Source organism: Chelonia mydas, chromosome 1, assembly GCF_015237465.2.
Source record: "Chelonia mydas isolate rCheMyd1 chromosome 1, rCheMyd1.pri.v2, whole genome shotgun sequence".
NCBI lineage: Eukaryota > Metazoa > Chordata > Testudines > Cheloniidae > Chelonia > Chelonia mydas.
Window position 1 is genome coordinate 20,673,591 of NC_057849.1, and position 13,832 is coordinate 20,687,422.

Here is a 13,832-nt window from a genome sequence, read left to right on the forward strand (position 1 = left end):
CAGGCTCTGGCTTTTTCCAGGGTCACACCATGCTCACATGCTGGTGCTTGGCTTTCTTGCCTTTTTACCTCTCCCAGACAGTCCTGTGTGTTCCCAGTTTCTTTTCTGTGTGTTCTATCACACACCCACACCCTCCTGGTCACAAAACACATTGAACCCTGAGTCTGCTCCTATGATGCTAGTTTCTGGGCAGTCTCTATTAGGCTTTGTTTAAGTCCATGAGTGATGCAACCCCATGCTCTGGGTGTCCCTAGCCTCTGACTGCCAGAAGTTGGGAGTGGACGACAGGGGATGGATCACATAATGATTGCCCTGTTCTGTTCATTCCCTTTGAAGCATGTGGCATTGGCCACTGTCGGAAGATAGGATACTGGGCTAGCTGGACTATTGGTCTGACCCAGTATGGTCATTCTTATGTTCGTAACTGTCTCTTACAACTATCTTAAATGGAGGACTCGTTCACGCATCTGCCTGCCCCTGAAGGAGGTTTTAACTCAACCCATAACAAGGTTTCACCCACCTCATTACAGTATAGTGCTCGTGTAGACACAGTCCAAGTTATAGCTGTATAACTTTAATAGTTTTCAGAGTAGCAGCCGTGTTAGTCTGTATTCGCAAAAAGAAAAGGAGTACTTTTGGCACCTTAGAGACTAACCACTTTATTTGAGCATAAGCTTTCGTGAGCTACAGCTCACTTCATCGGATGATTTAATAGTGTAGCTCAAAACTATGTTCAAAATGAGAGGGGTCAAGAGTTGTACGAGAATTGATTCCTTTACAGGCTGTTCTCGTAGTTTCTTTACAATCATTTACAGTGCTTAGTTATTACAGTAAAAGACGATCATTTACAGTGCTTAGTTATTATAGTAAAAGATGATCTGAAAAACAGATTGTCCATCTGAAACAGGGACAACTGCAGGGCGTGTGCAGCACCTCTGGCCAGCCTGAGGGGCTGTTGGGAAGGCGTGAATGAGGATGGAAGAAGGAGTTGTGCTTAGTGCCACATGGAAGCAGTACAGGCGCCAGCCCAGCCTGCTTCGGCTCTGAAAGAACAACAGGACAGAGCAGGCTGTATAGTCTGGGTCTCCCTCAGCACTGGTGTCTGACACCACGCAGGATGTTGTGAGGACAACAGCGCGTCTAGCACACACTTGGCTGCCTTTATTGATGTTGTTTGCAAGCCACCAGGCTTGAGGGTGGTTAAGTAGGCCTCAGACCAGCCCGAGTTGCCATGCCAACAGCTGAGCGAACGGACTGGCCAATAGGAAACTAGGTCTCGGATGGTACACAACGCTTGACGAGGCAGCTGAAGGAAAGTAGGGGTGTAGGCGGTGGAGTTACGTGGAAGAAGCAATCATAATTTAGAACTTCGGGAAAGGGCGGGTTTACAAAAGAGAACCAATCAAAATTTAAACCAGTAAAGAGAGGCGGGATTAAAAACCACAACGAATCAGGAATGAGGGAAGAAATAAACCAACCAATTGTAACACAGAGCGGCGAAGAGGACCCGGGGTTTAGTGCGAGAACCAATCACGTGAAGAAATAGCCAATCACAAGTAGCTACGTTGACAGGGAGCCAATCAGAAAAAGCGAGGACTAAGATTGAACCAACCAGAACACAGTAAGGGAACAAAAGGGGCTTCCCAAGGGCCCGCCCCCCTCCCCTTAGAACAATTTCACATGACGCAACGGTTGGAGGAAGAAGAAGTTCGCGAGTCGCGGCCGCCGCCATTTTGTGTGTGTAAGATTGAGACGGCGGCGGCTGGGGAGGCGGCAGTAGTACCAGCGGCGGCGGCACCATCAGCAGCGGGAGCCCCGGCCCGGAGAATGCGGTAGAAGATCCCGAAGGCATCGGCGAGGGGCGGCATCGCTCGGCGGCGGCGGCGGCAGTAGCGGCGGGGGATCGCGGGGAGGGGGCTCTCGGTCGGTGGGTCGGGTCCTGTCGCGGGCCCCGGTCCGAGGAGGATGTCGGGCCCGGAGAGCAGCGCAGGCGGCGCCGAGGCCCGGGAGGACGCGTGCCGCGATTACCAGTCGTCGCTGGAGGACCTGACGTTCAACAGCAAGCCGCACATCAACATGCTGACCATCCTGGCCGAGGAGAACGTGCCCTTCGCCAAGGACATCGTCTCCCTGATCGAGGCGCAAATCGCCAAGGTTTTTATATTCCACCGACTACTACTCCTACCTATACTGCTGGGGGGACAGGCCGGGCAGGGGCGAGGCAGGCCGGGGCGTGGGGGGTGCCTGTGTGTGTGGAGGGGAGCCAGGGGAGCCCGGGGCGGGGGGCTGGGGGAGCCGGGGGAGGGGGACTAGGCGAAGGCAGGGAGGCGGGGATAGCAGGACGCGGGGGGTGGCGGGGCGCTAGAGGCAGGTGACTGCCCACGGAGGTGGGGGCAGGCAGGAGGACTGGGGATTTGAGGAAGGGACGGATCGGAGGCGGCAGGAGTCGAGGAGGGGCGGGTGGGCGGCTTCGGGGGGGCCTGGGGAAGGGTTCCGGGGCCAGCATCAGGGGAGTTCGGGGAGGGAGGAAGGAAGGGCCCAGAGCAGGCAGGCGGGGAGCCATAGTGCCAAACGGGGGTAGGGAGCGAGACACCGGGGCTCATCCTCTCCACACCGAGTATAGGCCCCTTGCAGGCAGGGGTGGAGCAGCCCCCCGCCCCGACACTAGCGTGCTGTCGAGCACGGGGGTAATTGTGACAGGAAATCTGACGTCCGGGGAGGTGTCGGGAATCGCCCCGCGGAGCCGCTCCGAGCGGACCATGGGTATTGGGAACGAAGGCCCGTGTAAATCCGAGAGACAACATGGCGGCCTGGCAGTGACGGGGCCATAGGACCACCTCGCCCTGCAGCCGGGGTCCCCTGGCTGTGGGGATGATACTCAGTGGCTATGTTTTGACGCTTAAACCCATCAGTTCAGTCATTTGTAGTGCAATTATAACCACGTTCTGGGGCGGGTGGAGCGGGGGACACAAAATCGTAGGTTTTTTCTGGGTAGTTTAAATAAATGAAAATAGATCGGAATTTTGTAGAAGAAAGATTTCCCGTTTCTTAGTTACTAAATGAAGCTCCCTCATAGTTTGAAAGACAGGACTCTTCCCCCTGCTTCTTTTTGAGACATCCGTGGGGTGGGGGGGCAGAATCTGCTCTGATGAAGGAAAGTTTATTTAGGCAGAGCAAGGGCGAACATCTGTTCTGGTTAGAGAAGTTCCAGTGGTGGTGATGGGGTTGTTTCCTTAGAGAAGTTTATTTTGGTGTGGGGAGTCTGTTCAGGCTATAGACTATCTGCTCTCACTAGAAGCTTAGTGTGGTGGGTGTGTGTAATCTAACTTGGTTAGAGAAGCTTATTGGTCGGGGCAGGGGAGAAGAAATGCAGCTTGTAGGATCCTAACATGGCGCCTGAGAGCACATGATACAAAGGGGAAAGAGGATGCTTCCTCAAAGCCCAGTCCAGGCAGTTGCTGACATCAGTCAGCCATGGGCACATGGGGGTTTATTACATTTTTTTTTTTAAGCAGAGGATTTTAACTAGCCCTGAATTTAATTCCAGTAAAATAGCTCTTTTTCATCCCCGCTCCCATCAACACAAGACACTCTTTCTCCCCTGTTCCTTCCGCTATTAGGTGGTCTAGGGCTTTTGTATTGTGGCTTTAAATTGAGGTTTATCATAGGGAAAATTGTAAAATTTAGATGGGGAGGGAAAGGCCTCTAAAGTTATTTATCTTACAGTCAGAGCAGGATGGCTACCTACGGTGGGTTCTCCAGACCGTTGTCCAGACTAGTTCTAAATGTCTTCAGGGGCTGGGCTTTGCCTTTTCTTTGGGGAGGTGCTTTCTCAATCTGATAGATTTCAACATTATTTCTAATACGGGGCAATGGATGTGCATATTAAATAATTTGTCATAAATACCAATGCTGTGAATTTTTTCCTTTTTGGGTGGTTTTAGAGCCTCCCTGTTTTTTTAAAGATGTTTTAAATCCTGTATCTATGGTTAGTTTTGCCTAGTTACTGTTAGTGACTGGTTACATAAGGCAAGTTTTTAGTTCTTCCTGGGAAATTGACCTCCTTTACTAAGCCACTTTAAAAAAAAAAGTGTTGCCTGGAGACAGTTTCTGTTCAGTGTAAAACTGAGTGGTTTGCTTTACATTTTAATAAATGGTTTTGAACTGTGTGACTGGTATTATAAAATTTGTAAATAAAACGTGTGAAATATGTATTTGTCTTTTTATTTACCATTGTTTAGTGCAGAATCTGTTTCCAAAATCAATATTATTTACATGGTTATTTGTTAAGTATTTAAAAGTGACATGACTGGGGGTTGAGATATCAAAATGAGTTTAAGGTTCATATTCTTCAGAAAACTAATAAAAAAAAAACAACCCACAGAGACGCACATCTTCAGCAACAAATTTCATACATTCGTTGAAAGAGAACAGCAAGCATTCTCTAATGAAGGCCAAACCCCACTGTGCAAACAAGCTTATAGTTAGTATTCTTCAATGTTCTGGTTATTATGCTGCGCTCCCCTGGCTTTTGGGTAGTGTCTTGTGGGTATCTTTCAGCTAATAGAAAGAGTTCTATGCTGTATTCTAACTGTATTGGCATCTGAAAACCATAGTACATTCCAGACTAGGATTCACTCTTGTGGTTAATGGAGAACTTGATAACTATATTGACCTAATAAACACTTCTGGAAATGAAGACTTAAAAATTCCAGCCTTATCTAAGCCCTGGTTCTTAAAATATAATACCTGAATGACTGAAGTATTCAGCGTTGGGTTTTCTATATAACTCTTTTAAATTACATGAGTCAATGCTAAAACAGGCTGACTTCCTTACCAGATTGAAGTACTTTCACGTGTGATTACTTCACAACCTGGTGTGTAATGCAAGTGACACTTTTTAAAATGACTTTATTAGTTAAAAGGATCCAGAAGATCTCAGACTTTAAGCGTAGCTGAGTTTATTGAGCCTGTGTGCAGACACACTCAGTGATGAAATGGAAAAATGTATAGCTCCTACTGTATAAGTAGCTCTTGGGAATAAGGGCTGGTCAGACAGCTGTGTGTGTTTCACTGAAATCTGACTTTGATTATTATAATCTTCCTGTTTTTTTAAACAAGCCATTCAGAATTAAAAAAGGTTTTTAATAAGCTACCTTAAGAAGAAACCAAAACCATCCCAGTCATTTTAATATCCAGCAGCATTGGACACTTAGTCTTTGGCTTACTACGGCCAGAGGTGTATCTGTTTCACACAATAGTGTTAAAATATGCACATTTTCAATACCCAGATGAGGGAGTGTACTGATGATGTAAGCCATATTGTGCATTTACCACAATTAGTTTTTATGTTTTAACTGCACCTTTCTATTACATATTAAGACATGCCATCTACTAGTTTAATTTTTCAGTATGTATACAAATTACTTTAGGCTGCTACCAGATTTAATATTTACCTATGTTTAAGAAGAAATTACCCCTTATTTGCCTCTTTGAGCAAGCTTCAGGTCATGGTAGTGGAACGGTTTGAAAATGTTGTAAATAAAAATACATTTAAGAGTGAAAACACAACATAGTTTGGCTCTGATTTAACCACATACAAGACTTGTAGACTCAAAATGACCTATATTAATTTTGTCTGCAGTTTTCTTAAGCCACTCTAACGGGAAAGGTACTAAATATAAAACTGTAAAGCAAGAGCACTTCCACACGCTTGTCTGGACAATGGGCTTTGTGAAGTGAGGTGTCGAATGATTTATGGGCCCATTGGATAACCCCGTCTAAACTTAGCTATGAGTAAATGTACTGACATTTATACATGGACTTGTGGGATAGTAGATGGGAAAAGTTTTGTCAATGGATGTTCCTGTGGAAGAGGAGCAAAGTTAACACAACATGTGCCTTTTACGTTGTCCTTTCAACAAGTCTGTGTACCTGCTGATGCTTTCTGGAAGTTTGCTGTGCCTTCTGCTTGTGAAAGCCAATGGTAGACATTAAAATTCATTTTCGGGGGTTAGGCCAACAAGGCTTCATTTGCTTTGGAAGTTGCTGTACCAGTCTCAACACAACCACACTAGTCCTACTGCACAAACTAAGTAACAATCTTGTGTATGAACTTAAAAAAAAATTCCTGCTCCTTTGACAATGGAGAGTCCGGAGTTTTGAAGACTACCTTCAGTGAAAATCTTGGTTTCCAGACAAGCTCATCCGTACTCCCATGACCAACCTCATAGTTGAATTTTGTTTGGGTTTAGAACTTCTTGTTTTAGCTGCATGTTTTGCATACAGCTTGAAAATCCGACTAAATAACTACAACTGCTATAGGAGGCTGAGACTCCTCGTTCGTTTGGATTGCGGTGACGTAACTTTAGTCTATTCCAAATGTAGGTTAAAAAAGACTGTCGTAATCAACATATAATCTACATCTACAGAGTTACATTTTTGGGGCCTTTCTGCCAGAAGTCTGAATTCTGTTAACGTGAAATTTAGATAAACAGCTTTAAGTTACAAGTCACAATTATTAGAAGTTCCAGCACTAACTAATAGTGGTTTCATGTTAATTTAAAATCTATCAAATGTACCTGAAACAGTTACGTTCAAAACACTTAATAGTAACACGGTCTGGTGTGCTAATTTTTGCCAAAGTCATTTCATACACAAACTTAAAACAAATAACTAAACTGTTTGGGTTTTTGTTTGGTAGACACACAGCACGGTACTTGTTGATAATAAACTTCCCAAGTTCAGTTGTACAAAATAATCCTTTGATTTGTAATGTCAGCCAAAAATAGAGATCTGTATTTTTGGGATTGGTTATCCTTTAATCTTAAAAATGTTCAAATGTGTTTGTAATACTAAACTTCTCAGTTTCTTCTTATTACTTCAGGCTCCTTCTACAGAGAAGCTTCCTGTTATGTACCTTATGGATTCCATTGTCAAGAACGTTGGAAGAGAATATCTTACTGCATTTACTAAAAACCTAGTTGCAACATTTATTTGTGTATTTGAAAAGGTACATATGCTTTCAGAAAGTTCTGTAGTCTAATCAAAGTTGTCTCCTGTATAAATAAATATTTGCCTTTCAGTGTTGGGTTTTCTTGCATGGTGAAGTATAACAATGAATATGTTTTTTAATTTGTCTTTTACTACACTGTTACGTATCATAAAAGAAAAGCTGTTAGAAGTACCTAAGATAGAGGTTATCAGATCGTGGTGATTATGAAGTGAAGTTTTGCTAAATTAACATACTTCTGTAGTATATCTCACTAAAGAAGTTTATATTAGCATTTTTTCTGTCATGTAATATAACACTTACCTGGTAAGATCTATTGCTGTGGTACAAGTTAATCTATTTTAAATGGTGGTTGTTTTGATTTTGTTTTTTTAAAGATAGGGCATGCCCTTTATGCAAAGAAAGTACTTGGACATTATTCTCTCTCTCTCTTTTTTTTTGAGAGGGCGATTATTTTTGCCTTTTGTAGCTGAAGTTGACTTTGTTGTTCATTTTAAATTTTTTGCACCTGGAGTGGCAAAAATGAGTGCTTAACTATGAAGAATGCAAGTCAGTGACACGCTGACATTCATTTAGTGGCCTATGGTGAAAGGCTTTCTAAGAAAGTAAAACTAGCATGTTACACATGAGTGTTTTGTTTCAATGTTGTGACCAAGTTATGGGTCCAGTGCTGCAAACTTTGTTCATGTTTGTCATCCTTAATCACAAGAAATATTTGGGACTCTTCTCCCAAGGAAAAAAGGCAAACCTGAGTAAAGTTTTTGAAGGATTGGGTCTTAATGGATTTAAATCAAACTGGAAATGAGTTACCTTATGTAATTTTCTGTATATCAAGATAAAATATCATCCCATAAATTTAGCAGATAAAATTAATTAAAATTTTTGGTGGATATTTAGCATTTTCTGTTCAGGTTTTACATCCCATTAAGGATCTCAATGTTTCTTTTAACACTTCAATTCATATGTATCTTTTTAAATGTTAATTTTTATTTTGTGAATAGTTGTTGAATAGATTGCATTGATGAACGTAAACTATTTAAAGGAACATTTCCATGTTCTGTAAAGCCTCGTGAGTTAACTCATGATAACAGGTCACCAGTAAAAGCTCTGTCCATGCTTTTCCAGTGCAACAGGATCTAGAACTGTGGATTATAATTGACATTTCTGAGCTTCATAGGTTTACCATCCCTTACTTTGAACCACTCCCAATTATATTCTATTTTAATGCTTATTTAATACCTAAATACTAAATGGATGTCACGTTTAATAGTTAAATTGGCATTAAAATGGATAGAAGCCAGTTGATACTGTCTTGGATTCCAGTGTTGACATTGTTATAAATCTTGCTTATTAGTAAGATGGTCACTAGCAAGAGTAGTCAGATTTTCAGTTCAATCCTTGCAGCTATTTTTGCTGTGAATTTCAAACGACTGTATTTAAGAAAAAATAGGTAGATCTTTCCTTTAAGGATTACAGAATACACTATTGATGGGAATTCTTTGGAATGCTTCAGTTTAGTTTGAAACTTCAAATTATAGTATGTTTTTTATCAATTTGTATTGATAAATTTAGCGCTGCAGTAAAAATTGTCTAAAAAGCAAAAATTTATTGGCTTAAATAACATGGACTATGGACAGCTGTTGAGGTACATTGAGTTAAGGGTCTTCATATTATAAGCATTTATTAATTAAGCAAATAAGAGTTGAATATTTTTAATATAAATTTCTAATTCACCTCATGGTAGGATATTTGAAACGATTGAAAGAGTTTATAAAAAGATAGCTACACTAGAGATTTAGCACTCTATGGATCCATGTCCTTATACAATTGAACAAAAACTTTAATAGACTTCTAGGTAATTTTATTTTTGCTACATTTATTCAAATTGTTTCCCAATGATATGTTGTAGTTGAGTAAAAACAGAGTCAAAACGTTGTGATGTACAAGCCAAATGTCTAAATAATGATGTGAAAGCTCAGTAAATCAGAATATTTAGAAGGCAGTTCTCTGATTTGCTAGCAGTTTCCACTTTGTCAATAGCTATAGATTTATATATTGTATAGTTTTTTGGCTGTCAGTATTTAATTTTTTTTTTTACAGAAATTGGGCAAAATTAAGAAATTTGAGCATCTTGATATACAAAATGAAAAGCCTGTTAAGGAGGATGGTAACATGCTATGAAACCCTCAAATGCCTTTCAAGCAGCAAATCCACATACACATTTGTGCTATTTTAAGGTTTTCATAGAATAACTGACATAGCTCTTCAATTAAAACCTACATTGGACAGGTGCTGTACTTGGTCCTGTTGGTATATTTGTATGTTTCTTAGAACAATTTGCTTAGTTCTAAATACTCAGCTGTGTTCATTAAAGATCTTATGAAAGGATAAAGTTTCCAAGTTAGTGCAGGTATAGAATAAAATATCTGAAATTATAATCTTTTTTTAAGCATGTGCTAAAGTTGTTTTATATTAACTTAACAAGCCATAGAATTGTTCTGTTGTTTTTAGGTGGATGAAAATACTAGGAAAAGTTTATTTAAATTACGCTCCACATGGGATGAAATTTTCCCTTTGAAGAAACTGTATGCCCTTGATGTCAGAGTCAACTCATTAGATCCTGCTTGGCCAATTAAACCTCTACCCCCAAATGTGAATACTTCTAGCATCCATGTGAATCCTAAGTTTTTAAATAAATCGGTAAGTTTTAATATGATTTCTGCATGAGCAGATGGTGATACACAGTTTTTATTGTTTACGTGTCCCATTTTGCTGACACTTTGTAAGCCATTATTAAAGAATTTTGAAGAAGTAGATGATCTGTATAGGCAGCCAGGTAAGACACAGTTCTCAGTTATTTAAAGATTAATTGGGTTTATCTTTCACATGTCAAAATTGGAGTTTAACTAAAATGCTGAATATTCATTGCCTATTTATAAATTGTATTAAATGATAGTTTTTAAGCAATCACTGTTTGAAAATTTGAATTGCGCAACATTTTAAAATGTTCTAATGATTTTTTTCATGAAATTTAAAAACTAATTTATAGTTGGTAAATTGTAATACAAATGAAATAAAGTATCCATACAGCAGTTAAATGAGATTCGGTTACAATTTTGAACTTCTTCCACTTGTTTCTCCCTCCAAGAGTTGTAATGTCCTTCAAATTATTTTTCTTTGTAGACTGAGGAATCTCCTGCACCTACTTCTACAGTCAGTTCATCTGGTACCTCAACTCCTCCAGCTGTTCCTGAAATTCAGAAGAATTTGACCCAAGAGCAACTAATAAGACAACAACTGCTGGCAAAGCAAAAACAGTTGTTGGAACTTCAACAGAAAAAATTAGAGCTGGAGCTAGAACAGACTAAAGCCCAGTTGGTGAGTAGGGAATTAGTTTTGTCATACATGGAGGATTTTATTTTGAACAAAACAAATGGAAATTTTTTGTTGTTTGAAGTATTTATAAAACAATATCTTGGCTGCACTGTTCGCTGTATATGTAGTGGAATGTGGCAGTTTTCTCCCTTTTGGGAAAGCCAAGTTGTCATAGAATAAGGCCATGCTCCTGCAGTGGTATTTTCCAACGTGGAGCTAATTGTAAAATTAGGGGTTTTAGGATTAAATATGTATTACTTCCAAATATCTTAGTGTTTTTTTATTCAAAACTGGAGTGTGATGGAAGGCTTTTTATTGCAACTCGATTGTTTATTACAGTTTACAATTTTTGTTGTTTTTGCATTCCCAAAGTGATGTATGTCTGGCAACACAGAGCCAACCCTCCCATCTTTTGTAGTAGTCACTATACTATATACATGTTAAAAGCACACAAACCATGTATTTTCGGCAGTTTTTATTCCAGTCGTTCTTTGAAAACAAAACATTTGTTTCTAACATAGACTGGAGCAGGAAGCCTATATAAATATTTTCAACAGTCATGTCAGGTTTGTCTCCCAAAGGCAAATGTGTCAGTCTTACCATGCCTATCAGGTGTTCGTATCCTGAATTTCTACTTTTTCATGATTTCTTGGGATCAGATGGAAAAACCCTGAAATACAATAATGAAAAACTTTACGTCACGTTTTGAAAGATATATATAAGTAGTCTTTTATGTAGCATTGATTTTGCATTGTTTTTCCACTTGATCTTCATTTCTGTTTTCTGTAATGCTACTGCATTTCAGTACAAGTGCTTAGAGGACTGGTCCTAGGCGTGATTATTTTGAATTTAACTGGTTTAATCATTAACTTTCGAAGCTTTTTCTTCTGTAGTTGATTTTCAAGATGCAGTGCAGCTGAGTAACACTGGTTTAGGGCTTATATTTTACATGCTAACTCTTTTTTCCCCCCATTTTAGGCAGTTTCTCTTAGTGTTCAACAAGGGGCAACCACTATGGGTTCAGTTCAAGCATCTTCCAAACAACATGTTTCACAGACTCCTCATATGACAGTCAAAGCTCCTCACCAGACTTCTGTGCAATCTGAAAAAAACAGACCATCTCCATCTTCTCAGTTTCATGATGTCAAAGTAGTAAACAGAGATCCTCGTCTTAATAGGATGGCTCAACATTCTTCTCATGTTAAAGATCAAAGTCATAGGAAAGAATTTCTGTCTACCACAAGTCAGTCTGATATCAAGGCAAACAAAACACTGCAGGCTGAAAAACAAAATTTGTCAAAGCAAGAAAAGTTAAAATCAAGTGAGAAAACACAGAAGAAAGAACTTGATCAGTTAGATGCAAAATCTAAATCACCATCCCCTTTGAAAAGCAAGTTATCCCATACTAAAGATGCTAAAAGCCAAGAATGTGAGGGTATAAAAGTATCTGAAATTAGTAAAAGAGATCCAAGATTAAAAAAGCATCTTCAAGAGAAGCCAGATGGTAAAGATGATGACACAAAGGAAAAGAGGAAAAGTATGGAGCGAAAAGAAAAAGAGGAACATAAGACATCTGAACACAGACCTGTTGGCAGCAGAAATAAAGTAATTAATGGCATTGTTCAAAAACAGGACTCTATTACAGAAGAGTCAGAAAAACAGGGTGGAAAACTTGGGAGATCAAGTAATAGAAAAAGGTCCCGATCACGCTCTCCTAAGTCTCGATCGCCATCTACCCATTCACCAAAGAGAAGAGAGAGGAGATCACCCAAAAGAAGACTGAGGAGTTTGTCTCCTACTTCCTCGACTCCTAAAATTGGAAAGCTCCGTCAGTCAGGGCCTAAGCAATCTCATGTTGAAGAGTTTACACTAACTACAAGGGAAGAAAGAAATTCTAATAAGAGGAACCTTAAACAGGATGCACGAGATCCAAGGAGATTGAAAAAAACTCAAGAAGACAGACCACAGGAAACTGCAAATCAGCATTCTACAAAGTCCACTCCAGAACCAAAGGAGAATGTGGAAAATTGGCAAGGTTCCAAATCAAGCAAAAGATGGAAATCTGGTTGGGAGGAAAGTAAAAAGTAAGTTACTGATTTTGAGCTTGATCCTGCTGATGAAATCAGTGGGAGTTTTGCTATTGACTCTAGTAGAAGCAGGATTGGCGTGCAGTATTCAGATATCAAAGCAACGGGGGCCTTTAAACATTTTTACTGGCAAACTAGTGTAATCATTGATGCTGAGTTTCTGTTGTGGCTGTAACACATCAGATCTAGACGGAATCAGTTACAATGTGAATGTAGTAAATAATGTTTCTTGTATAAAGAAACAATGTATATTTTAAATAACCTGATTTTATTATTTTCAGTCCACAGCAGAATGACGAACATCAAGTATCTAGTAAATCTCCTCATCAGAGGCACAGGGAGATCTGGGCGGCCAGTAAAGGAATTTTGTCACCTCGAGCCCCAAAGCAACAGCATCGATTAAGTGTGGATGCCAATTTGCAGATTCCCAAAGAATTGACTTCTGCAAGCAAACGAGAGCTACTTAAAAAGGTAATGTTATAATTAGTATCATATGTAGGGCTGGAAGGACCTTAACAGGTTAAGTCCAGCCCTCCATGCTGAGACAGGACCAAGTAAACTTAGATCATTTGTCCAGTCAGTTCTTTAAAACCTCCAGTGACGGGGATTCCACAACCAGCCTTGGAAGCCTATTCCAGATTTTAACTAACCCTATAGTTAGAATTTTTTTCTAATATCTAATCTCATTTTCATTGCCGCAGATTAAGTCGGTTACTTCTTGTCCTACCTTCAGTGAACATGGAGAACAATTGATCCTTGTACTCTTTGTAACAGTTATTTGAAGACTGTTTTCAGTTCCTCCTGGGTCATCTTTTCTCAGGACTAAATTTTCTCAGTTTTTTAATAGGACAGGTTTTCTAAACCTTTTATCATTTTTGTTACTCTCCTCTGGACTCTCTCCAGTTTGTTCATATCTTTCTGAAAATGCGGTACCCAGAACTGGACTTAGTACTCCAACTGAGGCCTCGCCAGTGCCAAATAAGGAGGAACAGTTACTTCCCTTGTCTTTCATATAACACTCCTATTAATACATTCCAGATATTAGCCTTTTTTTGGAACTGCATCACGTTGTTACTTCTGTTCAATTAGTGATCCATTATAATCCTCAGATCCTTTTCTGCAGTACTGTACGCTATTCAATTATTCCCCCTTTTGTAGTTTTGCATTTGATTTTTTCATTCTTAAGTGTTGTACTTTGCATTTGTCTTTATTGAATTTCATCTTGTTGATTTCAGACCAATTCTCCAATTTGTCAGGGTTGTTTTGAATTCTAATCCTGTCCTCCAAAGTGCTTGCAACCCCCTCCCAGCTTGTTGTCATCTGCACATCTTATATGTATCCTCTCCACTCCATAATCC

At 39.9% G+C, this 13,832-nt stretch overlaps 1 protein-coding gene across 1 annotated transcript in view; it reads left to right on the forward strand.

The window, feature by feature from the left end:
• Nucleotides 1-1,665: 1,665 nt before the first annotated feature.
• The window catches only part of PCF11 (PCF11 cleavage and polyadenylation factor subunit), a 28,008-nt gene continuing 15,841 nt past the window's right edge, over nt 1,666-13,832 (forward strand). Inside the window, exons 1-6 of the mRNA XM_027823022.3 lie at nt 1,666-2,154; nt 6,887-7,012; nt 9,524-9,712; nt 10,196-10,390; nt 11,366-12,471; nt 12,756-12,945. Of these exons, the coding sequence (XP_027678823.1) occupies nt 1,966-2,154; nt 6,887-7,012; nt 9,524-9,712; nt 10,196-10,390; nt 11,366-12,471; nt 12,756-12,945 (1,995 nt within the window). The 5' untranslated portion in view covers nt 1,666-1,965. The remainder of the gene's footprint in view (nt 2,155-6,886; nt 7,013-9,523; nt 9,713-10,195; nt 10,391-11,365; nt 12,472-12,755; nt 12,946-13,832) is intronic.